Source organism: Arachis duranensis, chromosome 3 (assembly GCF_000817695.3).
Source record: "Arachis duranensis cultivar V14167 chromosome 3, aradu.V14167.gnm2.J7QH, whole genome shotgun sequence".
Lineage (NCBI taxonomy): Eukaryota > Viridiplantae > Streptophyta > Magnoliopsida > Fabales > Fabaceae > Arachis > Arachis duranensis.
The window spans coordinates 3874439-3894546 of record NC_029774.3 but is presented as its reverse complement, the minus strand read 5'-3'; the positions used below and the strand labels follow the sequence as shown (position 1 = coordinate 3894546).

Below are 20108 nucleotides of genomic sequence, written 5' to 3'. Positions count from 1 at the left end.
GACCATACAAACATCGATCGGCTGCAAAAACAATAACCGAGCACGAATCAAGCTATCGAAGAATTCTCGGTAAACCAAAATGACCAAGATTCTCGCACCACTAAAGCTCGGGGTCAAATTCATATTCAATCCCCCTAAAAATTCAAGCACTACCCCTGCAATCAGTTGCAAATATTAACCACACTTTCTATATAATATGGTGAACTAACCTCACAAAACACACAACAAAATACCGTGAATACTATCTATTTTGGAAAACAACAACATTCTCACTACAATAACATATTACTTCGTCTTTCTCTTTATAAAAAAAATTACTGACTTGAGTGTCAGAGTCTTTCTTGCAGGTTCCACACCGGAGTCCGAGTTTCGAGAACAAATATTTTCGAATCACAAGAGCTTAGAAAACAACGTGTCATCGAACTATAATACAGAAGAATATCATTTGATAGAACATTGGTGTCCACCGTGGGGCCTGTAGTTTACCTAACCCCACTATTTTCTCTACTTTTTTTTTATTTCTTCTGCAGGATTACCAATCCTCAAGTATGGAGGATAACGGGGTCCAACAGCCCACGCAAGCCGATCTCATGGCTTAGATCACCAAGCTACAGGCCGAGGTTCGGAAGATAGCTGAATGGCCGTCCAAAATCCACAACAGCAAGCACAGCGAAGGGGACCCTAAAAACCCTGGTGGGAGCAGTGCACAATCGCGGGAATTAGAACCCCACGAGATCTCCCCACCAAAAGAAAGGCTGACAATAGATAATCCTCTCTTAGAGGACATTGTCAAATTCCAAATGCAGCAGAATTTTATGCTGCCAACCGTCTCCAACTATACGAGGGATTCGGTGACTCCCGTGTCCATGTTAAGAAATTTCAATCTATGATTTTTTTAATGGTGCCTCTGAACCTATTCTTTACCGAGCATTTCCTACTTTCTTAGATGGTGCTGCATTACTTTGGTTTTCTAAGTTGGCTGTAGGTTTAATATCCTCTTTCGAGAAACTGGCGCATTCTTTCATTGATTACTTTGCTGCGTCAAGGATGTATATGCACGGATCAGACTACCTAAACACCATAAAGCAGGGGCAGTATGAGAGTTTAAAGGACTATATGATGCGGTTTGTCAAAGCAACAATGAAAATTCCTGACCTAAGTCCAGAGGTCCACCTACATGCCCTGAAAAGCAGCCTCAGGCCTGGCAATTCTAAGAAACAATAGCAATGACCACCAACCACCTCACTATCTTTGACCACGTTAGTTGAGGAACCTTCCTTTTCTTTCTTTTTAGCTTTAGACACGAAAGCCTTTAGGTTTGTAGTAGTCAAAGTAGAGGCTTTGTTATCTAGAAAGAAAACAATCCACTATCAAAACAAAACACATGATCAAAACTCACAAAATTTAACATACAAGCCTAAGATAACCTAAATACTCCTCCATCGCCTCCCTATCTTCTTCAAGCTTCAATAAACTAGATATAGATAGCAATTCAGACAAGAGATAAAAAAATCTAGAACATATTCCTCACTCTTTACCTTATTTTCACAATCCAATATTTGCTTCGTCTCAGAAGACCAAAAAACAGGAAACCTTTCGTTTAGCAGTGAATCCAAAAAGAACGAGTAAAACTCCTCATCAATCTGTACCTTTACGAAAATTTTCTTGAAGTCTTTAAAAGATTGTTTGTACAAGCTAAACACACTACAACTTGGGTAACTGCTTAGATTAATCCAACCCCCTTCCAAACACCTTTGGCTTGAAACTGCAAAAAAAAACAACCCCAATGATGGATAACATTCAAGGTACTCCATCAAGCATTCGAAAGCCTGGATAAACGCGCACAAGTTGGGATGCAACTGTGTTGGCGCACAGTTTAACTGAGCCAACATTCCACACTCAAAATCTGAAAAAGAAAATCTCATACCTAACTCAGTCAACATGCAAGTATAAACATAAAAATAGGACCAATTTGACCATCGTTCACACACTCTATCACTATCATCACAAGGTAAAAACTTGACCCCCAACCGTTCACCATTTCTTACATACCTAGCCTCATTTAACTGGGAAACCAACTCCACACTACTAAAGATCAACATACGACCTTTTACATCACTATCAATCCCACCGTACGAGTCCCCTTCATCTACCACGACAATCTCCTTTTTTCTTATTACCCAACAGAAAAAGCGAAGGTGAAAAGTACAAAAAGCAAACTAACCTTTCTTACTCATGATTCCTCGTTTAGTAAAATTGTACAACTTCAGAAGACAAATAGTTTTCTACAATAACTAGTAGTTAAAAAGACACTAAAAACAGTCTCACCTCCCACTATTCACACGACCCCCACTCCACTAAGAGTAAAACAAACCATAGAGGAGTAAAACGCAAAACTGGCTCACGATAGAAAGCTCAAAAAAGAAAAGAACACGTTGAACTTTGGAGGCTCATACAATATATCCTCCACAAACACTTTCTAAAGCCAAGGATATAGAAGCTCAACCCGTTCTTAACATGCTAAGCTTAGGGGCTGTGGACCATACCAATATCCTCGACTTCAGAAACAATAACTAAGCACAAATCAAGCTATTGAAGAATCCTCGGTAAACCAAAATGACCAAGATTCCTGCACCACTAAAGCTCGGATCCAAATTCATAATTTTCAACTCCTCAATATAAAAATCTGAGCACTATCCCTGCAATCAGTTGCAAATGCTAACCATAGTCTCTATATAATACAGTGAACAAACCTCACAAAACACACAATAAAATATCGTGAAGACTATCTGTTCTGGAAAATAACAACAGTCTCACCACAATAATATATTATTTCATTTTTCTCTTCATAAAGAAAATTATTCGCTTGAGCGTCGGAGTCTTTGTTGTAGGTTTCACGTCGGAATCCAAGTTCCGAAAACAAATCTTCCAAAATCACAAGAGCTTACGAAACAACGTGTCACCAAACTATAATACGAAAGAATATTCTTTGATAGAATATGACCCTTTGTCAATTTTAATAGTATGTATATATATACATACATACATATTCTCTAAACAAATTAAACAAATCAACTATTGACTATTGACTATTGACTTTAAATACGATGAACGAAGTCTCTTCAAATCAACTATTGACTCGTCGCATTCTTTTTTTCTTTGCCGTGTAAAATGATCCGATCGATGATCGTTGAACCTTTGATAAAGTCCACAGAATTAACTATACAATGCTACAGTGGGAGTTGGACGTTATGGGTCAGTTACATGAGGCTCTGCGACCTGAGAGGCTAGTAAATAACAGAGAGGATAAAGTGGTGTAGAAATATGATAGCTAAGGTATTTTTACGACTAACTCATTTGTGCATGTTTTGCAGGAGAAATTGTTACCAGATGATGTATCCAGTTATAACTTCACTAAGACCTTCTAGAAAGGCTTAGTCCCTCCAAAAGTGGAGTTGTTTGTTTGGTTCGTCTTAATAGGCAGGGTGAATACAAAGAAAAGACTGAGTCGGTTTGGGATTATTAGACAGGAAGATAATGGGTGTGTTTTATGCAACAAGGATGTTGAACGGGTTCATCACTTGTTTCTTGGTTGTGAGTTTGCTTGGCAAGTATGGAGTGCGTGGATAGTTGTGATTGGCTGCCAGTGGACTTTTTCAGGTTCGCTGAAGGAGCATTTTCTTAGTTGGACAGAAGAGCCGTGTAGAAAGAAGGATCGAAAGCAGAGGTTAATATGTTTCTGTGCAATAATCTGAAACATCTGGCTAAAAAGGAATAGAAGAATTTTTTAGTATAAGGCCAAAGGTGTAGATGAAATTGTCAACTTGGTCTTCCTTAACTGCAATGAGTGGAGATATGTTGATTCCTTTTGTTGTTAATGGTTATACTAGAGATGACTTAGGGATTGTATGATTTTTTTGATTTTTATTAACTGGTGTTTCGTTGTCTAATTCTTTCTGTTCTACTTTAGCGTGTTGAGCTTTTTCGATTAAAAAAAAAATTATACAATGCTAGAGTGTTAGTATTCTTAATTCTTTCCAGAAAGAAATTAATCCACAAATATGAGATTTCTCAATATATAGTGCTTATAGCTTCATTCATAAATCGAACATTTTAATTATTTATAGTTATTTAACAAAGAAATTGTTCCTTTTCCCCATTTAATTTGAAGACACAAACATACACGCGAATAAGGCGTGTGATAATGTCCCGATGACATATGCTAAAATGTGAACGCATGGAAAAACATATATATTATGCATGATAAAGATCGTTTATTAATGTCGAAAATAATTTGCTTGCTATTTACATATATTAATTTTAGGGATGGCTTGTGGGCCAACTGTGCATCATCAGATAGGCAGTGTATTAAGCAAACTTTTTATATATGATAGTCTTAACATTTTAATATGACCCAACTTTTTAGCGAGTTAAGCGAGTCAATATTATATTATGGATATGAAGAGGGCGACACTTCCTTTTACAAATTGTCAGCTTCACTTAACAAGCCAGATATGGAGACACTTAGCCGCACTTGTGGCGATAGATCTTCTTAATTACATTATACGTACATTCTTTTTTTAATATAATTAAATATTTTTTTATTTTGTTTTTAGAAGAAAAAAAAGTAAATAATTTTTTTAATTTCTTAAATAACTGATGCATAAAAATAAATATTTAAATTAATTAAATAATAATAAATTTTTATTAAAACGGATCAAAAACTAAATTTTAAAGAATAAGTAGTATTTTTTTTAAATAAAAAATATAAAAAAACAATGAAAATATTAAATAATGTGAATAATAGATATGTGGAATGTTCAATTCAATAGGTATAAAAATGACTATTATTACACAACAAAATTTGGCATATCAGAGGTATGTATCCTACGAACGTATAATGTATACGTAACCAACGACGGAGTCACGGAATTTCTATAGGGCAGAGGGGGACAACCTCTCCCCACAAAATATACATATTTAGAGAAAATCTAGGTTATTAAAATCAAACACAGAAGAAAATACCAGGAAAAAACCTTCAAAATCGAAAAAAAAGGATAATTAAAAAAAATTTAAAAGTTACATATATATATACATCGCACAATATACACCAATTTACGTACAAACAACATGTCCATGCAACGAAGATAACGTATATTTACACAGTGACTCACATAAGACAAATTTGTGCTTCTTTTCTTCTTAAATTCCTCTCTACCTAAAACCTTTTCTTATTCAAGGAAAAAACAAGAAAAGTATTGTCGTAGGTGATGTTTTATTCATTTTGACAACATTGAACTTAGAATAATAATAAGGATCAGAAGGTTTTTAGGTAAGGTGGGTTGTCACATCTTGTATTATAACGATAGCAAGTACTTAAAAATTGGAGCACTTGGTTAAGGACTTGATGGTAACTGTGGGACCCAAAACAAGTGGCTTCCAATCGAATGCAAACGTGTCATAACGCAAGAAGAACTCCACCAAATACACCCTACACAGCAGCACCACAAGATTCTTCGCCGGGCACTGCTTGTTATCCGCTGTGGGCTCGTCCACCTCACGCCCATTAGACCAGAACACGTTTCTCAACAGCCTCTCTCCATCTCCAATAAACCTATGGCCCACAAACTCTTCGGGATTCTCAAAGATCTTCGGGTCCTTCGTAGCGAACGGCTGATATCCAAAGATCATCTCCCCTTTCTTGATCTCGTAGGCCGCATCGTGGCTCTGCACCACCAGATCCTCCCTCGCTTTGGCGTACTGGTACGGCACAGCAGGCTCTATCCTGAGTACTTCGTACACCACTGACTTGGTCAAAGTCATCTTATCCAACGCTGCAAGACTCACTACCCCGCCTTCGTCCCTAACAACGGTCCTGATTTCATCAGCGAGTTGCTTGTGTAAACCTTCCCCTGCCAAACCTATCCACTTGATTAGGATCGGAAACTGGTTCGATAAACCACCGAAAGCGTTGAACCCTAACATGAAAACAAGGTTGTGGCATGCTTCGTCTCTTTTGATTCCTAATTTCTCCGCTTCGTCCAGCACCGCCGTCCCCGCCGTCGATACTCCTTCGTAGAGCTTGTTGTAGCTACCTTTTACGGCCCACGCCGGAAACGGCACCGTTCGGATCAGTACATCTTCGACGTAGTTGAAGATTTTCGGTAACCCTAGGGTTGCGAGAGGAGCGAGCTGAGCTCCGAGCCAGGTCTCCACGAGCTTCGGACCTTCGCTTCCGATGACGGTGGTGTTTGGATCCTTGTCAGTGAGGAGACGGAAGATGAAAGTGAAGGCAGCGGCGCCGATGGAGGTGTTGTAGCTGGCTTCTTTGGACTTTCCGGCGAGGCTCTCTTCCATGTTATTGAAATGATCGGTGAGAAGGCTTCGGAAGAGAGGGAGGAAGGTGTTGTGTTTGGAGGAGAGAATATGGAGAAAGAAGGATTTGAGGAGAGAGTGTTCGGGTTCAGTAGTATCTTGGAAGGCGCAGGTGCGGTAGCCGCCGGTGAAGGCGGTAGAAGGCATGAAAGTGCCGTCAAGGACGTCGCGCTTGTCGACCTTAGAGTTGTCGAAGAGGATGGGGAAAGAGGCGGCGTCGAGGAGAGCGATGACCTTAGGGTCATGAGCAATAAAGGGACCAGGCGGCATGTTGGTTCTGATGACGGTGGAGTTGTACTTTTGGATCCTGGTGGCGAAGAATTCGTCGCGGCCTTGTTTGTAGAAGTAGTCGTGGCGGTCGTGTAAGGGGCCCAAGAACGGGAGGCCGTAGCTTCCCGGAATGGGCTTCAGCGGAAGATTATTATTAGTATTATTGTTAGGGGCGGAGGATGCCATTATTGTTGTGTGATAAGTGTGAGAGTGAATGTGTTTCTGTTGGAGCACTTGCTTGTATTTGCTGCTGCTGCTTCCAAACACCATAAATAATGGGGGAGGACGTGCTTGGCACAATCAAATTAAATTAAGAGAATTTTAGTGTTTTGTAATCATTAATTGATTATTTAACAGTGTTTTTAATAGTATAAAATTATATCTAATAATAAGAGATTACTCATTTTTGTTTTAATAGTTAAATACTAACGAGAAAATATAAAAGTTGTTAGTTCCAAAAAATTAAGTGCAATGCTAGTGAGCAGTAACATTTGTGATTGGTAGCCATTAACTAGCTATCAATAATGATTTAATGGTATGAGATTGGTGTGAAATTTTATCTAATGACTCACTTTTTTCTATTGGTTACATACTGGACAAAATGTAATAAAATTACTTACCCCTAGACTTTTTCAAAAATTAATACGAATAATGTAAGTTTCATTAATTTAAATAATAAAATTTAGAATATATTAATTATAATTAATTTTTATAATGTTGAACTAATTAATAAATAAATTTAGATGTGTAGTATTATTCGATTAATATATTATAACAAAAGTATGTCAAGTATATCATATAATAACCAGCACTTACTACGTATGGCAAGTTGTTTTATTTATCACTTATATAAAAAATGATGGTTATATACTCGTTGGCATGTAATTGGTCAATTTTGCGTAAGTGAAGCTATTCAATTGTATAAGTATTTTATGTGTAATTCAGTAATTGTATAATTTTAAATGTGTTAAAAATATGATATGCAATCTTTAATATGTGTTCAGAATTTATATCAGGATTAGTGTATGTAATATAAAAGGTTTTTTTTACCCATCCAAAATTACAAAATTTGTGAAAATAAACTCTAAATTACAAAAAAACATTCAATTAAATTTCATCTCAATATTTTAAAAAAAATCTTCTTATCTTGTATTCTTTCTCTATAACTTTTTTACCTAAAGATTTCACAGGATAAAATAAAGTTACACTTTTTAATTAAAAAAAAATCATCAAAGCAAAAATTTGAAAATTTTTCCTTGGCACGTATAGATTATCTTAATTTAACTAACTCCAAACCAAAATAGTTTAACTACTGAAAAAGTACTAAAAGCTAAGCTAAAAGATGAAGTAATATGTATACTAGTTTGTTAATTAATTCCTTATTTTAGCTGAATGAATAACTCACATTCTACTTTGAAGGACGATAGTTAAAGTCTTGAGACCCCAAAGATTACTGCTCAACATTCTAAATCTGACTGGACTGTCGAATATTTGAAATATCTTATAATAATTTCATCAATCCCAAGTCAAAAAAATCCATAAAAAAATAGACACATATAAAATTATGTATAAACTAAAAAGATAAAATCTTTTCATTAAACGAAAAAAGAAATACTAATATAGAAAATGGGAAGGAGGCGGTGGCACTTTTTTGAGATGGGAGCTGCAGGAAAGAGGCACAGAGGTGGCACTCTAAAATTATTTTTTTTATTAATATGTGCGTGCCAATTATATTTTTAACCAAGAACAATAACTAAGTCAGCCTACACTTCTTTTTCATATGTATGCAGTGTATAATACAAAATTTTTTAAAAATTATATATCTAAAATATTAATTTATCTAATGGAATAAATATTATTTTTGTCTTTTAAAATTTAAGGTTAAAACTAAATTTATTTTTAATATTATTTTTTATTTAAAATCATCCCAAATATTTTATTTAGTATTAAAATTGTTCTTCTTAATAAAATTTTTAATAAAATTATCTTTATTTTAATAAAAAATTATAAAATTAAAAAAAATAACGGAAAAAGGGGGAGAAAGAAAAAATAAAAGGGAAAGGGAGAAAAGAGAGGAAGAAATGAGGAGAAAAAAGAAGAGAGAGAGAATTGGGAGATAGCGCGGGCAAAGCTTAGAGCTGTAGTTGCCGTCGAAAATCAGAACCAGAGGGAGAGAGAGCTCGCGAGGGAGAGAAGAGACACGAGTCAGGGAGTCACGTTCCGCCACTACCACCGCTGTTACCAACCTCGTCGCCACTTCGCGTTTTCGCTGCTGCACCTCGCCGATTCGGCTTCGCCTTTTGCTTTTGTTTTTGCATCTGCTTCTTCTTCTTCTTTTTCTATGTCTGTGCTTGCTTTTGCTTCTGCTTTGTTTTTGCTTCTGATTTTGATTTGTTATTTTTCTAATTTTATTATTGTGTTGTGTTGATTTTGTTATTGAATTTGATGTTGTTTGTTTCTAAATTTGAATAATATGTTATTGTTGGTATTCTTGAATCTGATTATTGGTATTTAGTGGAAGCAAGGAAGGTAGTAGTGGTGGTAAAAGTGGTCGTTAAAAGTTAAAATGACGATTTTAATACCAAATAAAACGTTGGAGATAATTTTAAATCCAAAATAACATTAAAGACGAATTTTATTTTGATCCTAAATTTTAAAGATCAAAATAATACTTATCTCTTTATCCAACTAACAAAATATACTGTATTATTATATATAAAAAATTTTTTGCTATATCAATAAATTTTTGTGATATTCACAAAATTTTGTATGCTATGTCAATAAAAAATCCAAAAAAAAAGGAAAAAGCATCTTGGATGAGTATAATTTTTGCTAAATTTAGATTAATTTAATTAAATTTTATTACCAAAAATATTTGTAAAATAGCATCAGCGTCTAATTTAGCTTGTATATATAAACATTGATAATAAAATATCAAATGTTTAATGTGTTAATTATTTACTGTTAGCAAAAAATATTAATATTTTAAAAATTTATATTTTATATGATTTTTAAAATGAAATTATCTAGAGCGTCTACTGCTCACACAGATAATTGATGTCGATTATGATAATATTATGGTCAATTATACTAACTGTACAATAAAAATTAATTATTAATTAATTACTGCATATAAGAATATATATTTAGTATTTTAATTTTTTTTAGCTATGTTATTTCAAATTAAAGAAGTTTTGATGTAGTACCTAAAAATTAATGTACATAAAATATTTTTTAATTATAATAAAGTTTTACATGAACGTTGGTTATGTCGACAAACGTAAATCTCAAAGTCGTTAAAAGTAAGGTGAAACTTCAGGTAAAGTCGACTTCACATAAAGTTGATATTTAAGAGGCGTTAGATGAAAATTTAGTTAAATCAGTCAAACCATCTAACGGCTCTCAGATATCAACTTCACGTGAAGTCGACTGCACATGAGTTTTCACCTAAAAGTAAACTACTAATTAAGAAGGTAGAAACTCAGGTGTAGTCGACTTTATGTGAAATTGATAATTGAGAGCCATTAGATGATTTAATTGACTTGACTAAATTTTTATCTAACGATTTTTAACTATCAACTTCATGTAAAATCGCCTGCACCTAAGTTTTCACCAATTAAGAATGGTGTTTTGAAGAAAATAAAGTTGCAGTGTTGCACCATGCAGTGCACGCTATATTTGTGATAAGCATGAAAGAAGCTAGGTGTAATACAAGCTAAGGGAAAGTAACCAAGATTAAGAAAAAGGAAAACTCACAACAATTTTTGGATCTATTAGATTTATGAAGATTTAATTTAGAGCATCAGAAACGTAATGCTTTTTCGTGATGAAAATTCACCCACACAACACAAGTGCAGGTTTAATTAGAGGAATTCTTATTTACGCTAATTATTGTCTTTTATATTAATATTATAATAATATTATTATTTTTAATTTAAATTTTAAAATATTAATAAAATAAAACCTTTAATATTAACTTATAAACTATATATTCTAAATCTTAAATTTTAACTCCTAAAATCTTAAATATTAAATTTAAAATAGCTAACATCAAAATAACGAAATAAATGACATAAAAATAAAATATTCATTTGCTCTCAGAACATACAAAAAATTTTAGTTTGATTATATTTTTATGTTTTTTATTTTGATAACTTGAAAGTGTAAATTATGAGAAAATGCCACATGGCAATATATGGTAGCCGGAGACTTTTATAACATCATATATAATCATAATATAAATAGTGAAGGTAATACTGATTAAATAAACAACATTAACAGCAAATGAAATAAATTTTAAAATAACGTTACATCGCACATATATAATATAATTAAAGAATACAATGAAATTAATGGGAAATGAAGAATAATGTAAATCTTTAAAAGAGAGAAAATGCCACATGCAATAGTAGCAAAGAACTTTAATATATATTATAATAATACGGATAGATAGGTAGATAATTATTTTTGTTACATTTTTATTACATTAATCGATGTGAACCTGCTTTTTAATTAATTAAACAGTCTCTTTCTTAATAATGTGCTGGTTCTGGACATCGCATTTCACATGGTGGGGTTAGGGGTGTTAGGAAATTGTCCAAGAAAATAAATAAATAAATAAAAGTAAAAGAAGAAGAAGACGAGCGGCAATCAAGTAGTATAGTACAATAATTAGAACGCTTAAAAGAATTAAAAATTAATTAGTCTTTGGCTTCGTGATCCCACGTGTTTAATCTGATTAAACTCCACTAAATTAAATGGGATAATAATGTCGATTTCTATAATAATAATTGTGATGAACGATAATAATACATACATGTGGATGGGTATAGTAAAGGTGCTTCAATTAAAAAAGGACAAGAATTGTGACAAATTAATTATGACTTACTTTACATATATTGATTTCTAATGTATAAAAAGATTAAACATGACAATAATTTAAAATGGAAGGAGTAAGTGATAGTATAACTAAAGAGAGTCTGAACATGAAGATTGTGGCTTGTTTTAGTAATCTATAATTCTATATTAATTATTAGGTGGATTTTATGTTGTCTTTTATTATTGTGCTTAAATTGTCTAACTTATTTTTATAAGTAAAAAACAAAATATATAAAGTAAAAATAAAATATTTAAAATTTATTAAATAATTTTTTTTATATTTTTTAATAAATTAGGCACCACCTAATTATTATTTGTTTGATGGCTGAAAACTTTGATTACTTTGTGTTATTATTTATATATGACAATTCCATTTATTCACATTGCTGGAAAACAGGTATAATATAACGGCATAGATTTTTTAGGAGAGTATTATGATGCATTAAGACAATTGGGTATTATCTTTTTAATCATGATGATTAGTTACCATTCTCCTCATAATTTAATTTAAACTTGAAATTGCTTAAATTATTCATGATACACCGAGTTAAACTTTATTTAGACAGGAAGCGTAATATGGAGCTTAAATGGGTTGGTTTGCAATCTGTCTATCTTAGGCTAATTAATGTTATCCTTGATTTGGTTAATCGTGTCTCTTGCAGGCAAATTAAAGTTAGTCTTTGATGGTTTTCAGCTGCAACTATAATGCTTCGTGCACACAACATAGGTTGATTTTATGTGACATGCAAGATGCAACCATCAAAACAGTTGAGTTTTGACACATTAATTGCTGAGTATTTTTCAAGTGAATGTAAGAATCAATGTTGAATTTATGCATTAATTTGAAGGGAGGCAACATGCTCTTTCTTTATTAAGAATAGAAGAGTGGGGATGAGTTTTATGAACTTGCAGTATAAGGAATTCTAAATTGTCGTTACTCTTAATCAGATACAAACGGGGACGAAAAGTGACCTGAGTCCACAAAATTTAAAAATCTAAATTTATCAATGAGATATGTATTTTAATATTTTTATATGTATTACTTTTATTATGTAATAAATTTATGTCTATTTTTTTTATTTAACTAATTTAATATTATATACTCAAATTTTTGTATTTTTTAAATTAATTTGTACATATTTATCTCTATATTTTTTAAAAAATTATTTACTTTTTTAATAATAATAAAATATTAACATATTTAGCATTATATTATTATATAAAATATTAATAATGACTTATATTATTATATTTTAGTAATCACGTATATCTTAAATATTCTTGTAAAAAATACATATTATGTCTAAATTATTTTTATGTAATAAAAAAATATAATAGTAAAAATAATTAAAGAATTAATCTAAAATATAATCCTTTCATATTAAAATCTGAGTCTACTCCTACGCTTAATTCCATATTCTTACCAAGAAATTATTGTATTTTATTTCATATTCAACTAATAAATTTTCAAGAATTGTTATGTATTTTTTAAAGGCTGTGTTGAGAATTAACTTCAAATTAATTTGCTTTTCCTACATTAATTGATTAAAAGAACAATAAAACCTCTTACATATAAAAAGTTTAGGTCATCATAATTTTTCTTTTTTTAAGAAAAAAGAAAACCATTGTGATACAAATAACACTAAATCAATGTAGCCTTTAGAACATGGAAACATCTGGGGGTGGTCCATATAGTGTCCTCCAAGAAAGTGGAACTCGCCATTTCTCACCTTCAATTCCTCACACAATTATCCAAGATATTAGTTAGTCCACAATAAAGTGATATGTCAGCATAGGAATTAGGAAGGATTATTTATTATAATTAGCTGGGAAAATAGTGATTAGTGAATTAGTTAGATGAATAATAAAGATTCAGATTAGAAAAAGACAAAGAAAGGCTCACCAGAAGCAGATGTAGGGTGACTTAGCTTTAGAAATTTGCTTACAGCCTCAGCTAACTGAAAGGCATCAGATATGTTGTCCCCTTCTGAGCAGTAACATAGCAAGCATGTCACCTTCAAACCTTTAGCCTGTTACGTTAAAAGAAAAACACTCCTTATAATCACATATTCATTATCCATATCAATGCTTTCTTATGCTTTGCATGATGAGAATGTTGATCTGATTTCCCTTTTTCATTCCTTTGTTGAAATAGTTACATACAAGTTATAAGAGTATCAACAAGTAAAGCTTATCATTGAAGTGAATGCGCTCCACATGTTACCTTGAGAAAAGAGAAAAGTGCAGCAAATGGCAAGCTAGCATAATAGTTTTCTTCTTCTTGTTCATCTTCATCGGAAAGGATATCTTCCCGTGTCATATTTCCTTCAGCTAAATCGCTGAGATATTTCCAGTGCTTTTGAGAGGGATCATACTCCTTTAGTTTCTTCCACCCAAGCTGTTCACAATTTTCATCCGTTCCATCGATATTGTCACTGGAGACATAATACATCTGCAAACCACTAATATAACAACCAATAGTTGTCAGATGGAAAAATATACTGCAAATCATCCTATACAAAGCTAGATTCATACATTCTACAGGATTGCCAAAGTGACAAATACTCTGAAGTCTTAACTTCTTAAGTTATAATTGGTAGAAAAGTGACAATCACAAAAGTGAATGAATTTAATATTGTAATGATAAATAGGTATCTAATATACAATTTCAACATATTCATGTCTCACCTTGACATGTCAACATTTTGCCACATTCTGAAATCTAAGCTGGAAAGAATAACAACATGCTTCTTTCCACGACCAGCAACAAAATCAGCCAAGTTTTTTGCAAACTCTAAGATCCTTCCCTATTCAAATGACTATGTATTTAGTAACAATTCTTCATTCATATTCCATTACTACTAATGTCAAGTCAAGCATTAAGGATAACAAAACTCATCCAACATTGAACACACATTAACAAAAAGGGGGTGAGGGCTAAAATATATAAGCAAAAAATAAAAACAATAAAGCCTGAGTTTGTCCACATACCAATTTCACTACAGGAAAAACACACTCTCTCTCTTAGTTTATGAGTGAGGAACAATTCACATGATAATAAAAAAAAATAACTTGACAATAACCTAAAATCAGCATCAAACTCAGGCACGCAATGTTAGATAAAGTAAAGGAAAGGAACAAAACAAATGATGCCTCAGGCTAATAAAGTGATACCTTAACTATAGGGGACCTCTGTTGGAGGATAGTGAGAGCACTGGAAGAGGACTCATAAGCTGCAAACCCCATTAAAACAAATGATAAGATAATAAATTATACACAACTTACAAAAAAAATGCCAAACATGCAAAGAAAAAGAGCACCTTCAAGAGGAAGGGCAAGAATTCCTTGAGGAAAAGGTCCATAAGCATCATTCCCAACACAGGGCAGAACATAAGGATCATCCAAATACCCAACTCTCTCTGCATCCATTGATGATATCAAAAGGTCTGCAGCTAGCTGCCCCACATTCCCAATCGACAGTGCAGGCTTACAGGCAGAAAAAACACCAAGTTAATGTGTTAGAAAATTAAGATAACCCCATCATTTCACATACAGATATTAACTTAAAGTTAATGCCTCTTTTAGCTAAATAGAAACATTTAGAGACAGTTGTGTGAAAAGCTAAACCATAGGGAATGATACATACCACAATCAAAGTGGAACAATCTTCATGAAGGTGCTTGCTTTCTTCAGGAACAAACTCCATCTTCTACTTCTACTTCTATGCTAATGTTGAATTTGTCTAATTCCTTTCCGCTTATGATTGTATGCTCAGTAATTCGCTGTGCTCAAAATTCAACTTCTTCTTCTTCCTTTATTTTCTATTTTTGGTCAAAAGAAACTCCAACTTGAAGAAGAGTATTGAAGAAAGGTGACCCAAGAATTCAAAATAGTGAAATACCAAGATCTTAAAAGAGTAAAAAAACAAACGAATTAAGAACCCAAAAACGAAACCCAAATGAACCCAAAATTTGAAGGGATATCCTCCAATACCAAGAAAGTAGAAACCTAATTCATTTTAATTTAGATGACCAAATCTAGCTATCTTACCTTATCTGATGACTGCAATGACATTCAAAATGTGATTGTCGCCACCGCCACAGCAGAGGTGAAGCCGTGATAGTTATCAGAATCGAACCGGTAATCGATTTGGTCATACAACTGGGTCACCGGATCACTGGTTCAACTGGTGGGTCACATGTTGGACCGGTTGACCCAGTCACAATTAAATATTAATATAAAATTACAAAAAATAAGCTTAAAATAAAAAATTCAAAAGCATGTCTTCACAAACACATTAATAACAAACAAGTATCAATTCTTAAACATAAGTAATGTTGCAAAAATAGAAAAATAAACTAGTAACTAGTACAAAATACTTTCTCAATTTAAATGAAGAGAGCAAAACACAACACAATAACTAAATCAAGTCCAAGGAGTGATCTCAAAATCGGCATTTATATCTTCATCAAACAAATTTGGAGTTTGACCAACATTGCCTTCATTTTGATTTGCATCTATATCTTCCATTGCATTGTTACTCGGTCCATCAATAAGTTAACAAACTAATTCAAAACTAATTCAACTAATTATACCAAATCAATACTTCCTATGTAAGAATCAAATCTATTCTTACAGCAACAAATTCAGCTCAGTGATAATTTTCAACAACAAATTTAACTATGATAATTCTCAGCAACAAAAAATTTAGCTCCAAAGATGATTTACAGCAACAAAAAATTTAGCCAAGTGATTAGTTCAGCAAGACAGCAACAAATTCGAGGTTTAGTGATGATAATGAGCAACAAATTCAACTCGGTGATGATTTTCATCAACCAACAAACTAGCTCAGTGAGATTTTCAGCAACAAATTCAACAAATCCTAGTTTAGTCATTTACAGCAACATTTAGATCAGCCAAAAGGCAAATTAATTGATTAGCAATTCAAAAACATCTCAAAATACAGGGAGAAGGGAAACCTGAAAAGAGAGAACAGGGGAAGCGATGATGCAGGGACTCATCAGAAAACGACGAGCGAAGGCGACCCGCCGGCGACGAGGATCCCACGGACGAGACTCGAGTGAGACTACGAAGAAGGCCGCGAGACGAACGACGAGACGCCGGCGAGTGTGACTGAGGGAGAGACACGTTCTCGAATCTGAGGGTGATAAAGTTAGGGTTTTTTTTTTGGTGAAGATGAAAACAGAGAATCATCTGTTTTTTTTCAGTCGATTATGGGCTTTTTGTCAAAACACGTCTGTCCAAACCACAAAAGGAAAAGGAAGAAAATACTCATATATTACCCAAAAGTAACTGTCACTAAAAAGAGTAACTGTCACTAATATGTTGCCGTTCTTGACTTCTTAATTACAGGTTATTATTATTGTTTGTCATTGCAGATTACTGTTAAGGTTTCTTTTTATATAACATATTAACGAAGGGTTATTATTATAATTCAGTACAATTTGCTCTAAATAACTAAATGCAGAGTAATAAGACTCTAATATCATATTAATAATCATACAAACAAATTCAAAATTGAAAAAGCATTGAAACGAGAGGATTTACTAAATAATAAAAGTGTTAACTTAACCATCAAGTTAGTCGAATAGACATGTAGTTAACTCACTTGTCTATTTAAATAAGTATTGAAAATTCAAATTAATCCTTGTATATATAAGGTATTAGAGCACTTAGCTTAGTAATGCAGTAGATATAGGGGTGAAGTTAGGTGAAATATTAGTATTTGGTTTAATTTAGTAAATTGAGAAATATCATAGAGAAAAAGAATCTTAACTTACTATATAGGGAGACACCTGAATATAAAATATAGGTGCAGAATGATAAATATAAATAAAAATTATATATTTTATATATAAATTTTTATAAATATGAATGCAAATTATTATTATCCAACTCAAAATGATAATATTTACAGGTATTATAGAACTGGTGTTGTATCTTGCAACAGAAATGCACAAGTCTTTGTTTTTCAGAATTTTTGCTGCAATTTGCATGAGATTCAGAAAGTTAAACTAAAGGAAGAATGTAAGGCCGTAATTAGCAATGTTTAATTATTATGTAAAAGTATATAACGATAATTCTAGAAACTGCAATTATTGGTTTCAATTTTCTATCCATGCATGCATCGTATATAGTGCACCAGCAATTGACGCGTGCATGCACTAGTGCTATCCATATTAATCACTTGAAATTAACACCTGTCCAACTTAAGAGAAAATTTATCAATTAAATTAATCCAATTACACCTTAATTGTATGGCTAAACAAGGTTTAAAATGGTCATAAAACAACGCATGCATAATTATCGTCCCTTATCATGTATTACTATATATTATTAGAGACAATGTTGCAAAGAATTGAAATCCTATCATTAACAATGATTATTGATCACAAAATAGGAGATATTTTTGCGGTGAAAATTCAGATGCAGTCTACTTCACGTGAAATTGATAGCTGAGAGTCGCTAGATAAAAATTTAGTCAAATCAGTTAAATCATCTAACGATTCTCAATTATCAACTTCACGTAAAGTCGACTATAGCTGAGTTTCCACCTATTCTTACATAACTAGTTGGAGACACTACTACTTTTTTCATATAGGGTATATGGTGTATATATGGGGCCAAAATTAATTAAAATAAAATAATGAATGAAGTTAAGAAGCAAGCAAGGAAATAAAACTAGGCCATCCATGTGTACAGCACTAAGAAGGGTTATTAGTTAGTGGCTCCCATGTTTTGGTTTATTTGGTAATTGGTATACAACTTTTGAAACCCTACATACTCTTGTCCCTCATGATTATTATTACTATTGCCCCACCATTTATTTTGCTCTTGTATGGTCTAATAATGCCAAGTGTATAGCACTAAGGCCTTATTCATCTTTTTTTGGAAATTCTAGATATGCTCCCCACTTTTATTTTATATTCCACTGCTCCAAACTTCAAAAATGATTGCCACATCCAATAAATAATCCCATTGGGAATTGTTTAATTATATATTTTGTAAAATATTTATTTTACTCGTTATACAAGTTATTATATATACCTATCTAGATAATATTAAGATAATAAAATAAAATAAAATAAAATTCAATCCAATTATAGATCTTTATATTAATATTGAGCAATGCGAAAAGAAATTAAAATTAGGCATGCAATGAGGCCACGTGATAGATGATTTATTTGAACAATCTCAAGTGGATGGCATGTGATTATAAGCAACAATAATACTATGGTACTGAGAAGTACTAATTCTATATTGACCACTATTTATGAATAGATCAGCTAGTAAAGTGCACGCATGTGTTATAGCATGTATATAAGTTTATGAATAAAAAGAAAGGCCATATTAGATAATGGCTACCATCATAATAGGAAAAATTATTCACAAACTTGTGAGGTTTAAACCAATAAAAAAAAAAACAATATTAATAGTTATATTTTTAATATTTTTTAATTAATCATTGTTTTAAGAGATTTATTAAAAATTAAATTTTATTTTTTAAACATAAAATTTTAATGCTATATTATGAAGTTAATAATCTCAAAAATTTAAATTAATAAAAAAGATAACATTAATAATTATATTTTTAACAATATATATTATTTTTAGTATATTTTTCTATATATAGGAAAACAAACTTTTTTCCCTATTTTTTCTTATTTCTTATCGATATTATTTATGTCTTCTTGATGTTATATCCAACTCTATGATTGGCTTCATATATATCCACCACCAGCCATCCTATAAGACTCATCATGACTCTATATAAAAGGAGCAGAAAGAAATTATCCTTATGTAATTCTAGAGAAAGAAAAAAAAATCAGAATTTCTCTTAGTATTTATTAATTATTATGGTAATTAATAAATATTAAATAAAATAATTTATAATTTTTTAGTTAATTTTTTTATTTATTAAATATTTTTGTTATCATTAGATCCAACTTCAATCCATCGATCACATTGGATCATTAATTATGGATCCTGCTAGGGAGACAATGGATTATTTATACAATGTGTATAATAGGTTATTGAGTTACAAAATGAACATCCACATACTATCTAGAATAACCATCCGAGTACTAGGGATAATAAACATCTTTCCGAAAAATTAAACTGATGTCACTCATTCCAAAAACTTCAACTGATGAAAAAAGGTAACATTAATGATTATATTTCTAATACTCCATAAACCTCCATTATACATATTGTATAAATATTTCATTGGCTCCTCATACTTTTCCATTAATTATAGCTTATTAATATATAGATTTTTATGACAAAATGGCAAGAAGCTATGATGTATGNTATATAATATATAATAATTTATTAATAAATAATAAATTTTTAAATAAAATTTAAATTTATAACAAATTAATCTTTAATTTATTGACTGATCGAAAATTAGAGTTCGTTAATTAGCGAATGGAAATTGCTTTCAAATATCTTTCATGTATTATAAAATAAGGACTATTTTCATTTATTAGGCGGTTTGGAAATTAATAATATGTATTATTATTAATACCAACTCTTATATGATAACGTATTGTATTATTATATTT

The 20108-nt window shown here is 31.8% G+C and overlaps 2 protein-coding genes across 2 annotated transcripts; both read right to left on the bottom strand.

Moving 5' to 3' along the window:
- Window positions 1-5061: 5061 nt before the first annotated feature.
- On the bottom strand, window positions 5062-6904 carry LOC107476727 (allene oxide synthase 3). The gene has a single exon (XM_016096592.3). It carries the CDS (start codon window positions 6829-6831, stop codon window positions 5377-5379), a length of 1455 nt encoding a protein of 484 aa, XP_015952078.1. The 5' UTR covers window positions 6832-6904; the 3' UTR covers window positions 5062-5376.
- Window positions 6905-13068: 6164 nt separating this feature from the next.
- On the bottom strand, window positions 13069-16699 carry LOC107476728 (uncharacterized). The gene is made up of 9 exons (XM_016096595.3): window positions 16503-16699; window positions 15574-15709; window positions 15170-15344; window positions 14844-15009; window positions 14698-14756; window positions 14212-14330; window positions 13748-13985; window positions 13427-13553; window positions 13069-13253 (listed from the first exon to the last, which is right to left on the bottom strand). Exons 3-9 carry the CDS (start codon window positions 15227-15229, stop codon window positions 13183-13185), a joined length of 840 nt encoding a protein of 279 aa, XP_015952081.1. The 5' UTR covers window positions 15230-15344; window positions 15574-15709; window positions 16503-16699; the 3' UTR covers window positions 13069-13182.
- Window positions 16700-20108: the final 3409 nt, after the last annotated feature.

Bases quoted from the DNA above. Each gene is read 5' to 3' on its own strand.
- LOC107476727 (XM_016096592.3), bottom strand. From the start codon at position 6,831: ATGGCATCCTCCGCCCCTAACAATAATACTAATAATAATCTTCCGCTG.
- LOC107476728 (XM_016096595.3), bottom strand. From the start codon at position 15,229: ATGGAGTTTGTTCCTGAAGAAAGCAAGCACCTTCATGAAGATTGTTCC. The intron at 13,986-14,211 runs GTGAGACATGAA...TTGTTATATTAG, and splicing joins CAAAATGTTGACATGTCAAG to TGGTTTGCAGATGTATTATG. The intron at 13,254-13,426 runs GTGAGCCTTTCT...GAGGAATTGAAG, and splicing joins TCACCCTACATCTGCTTCTG to GTGAGAAATGGCGAGTTCCA.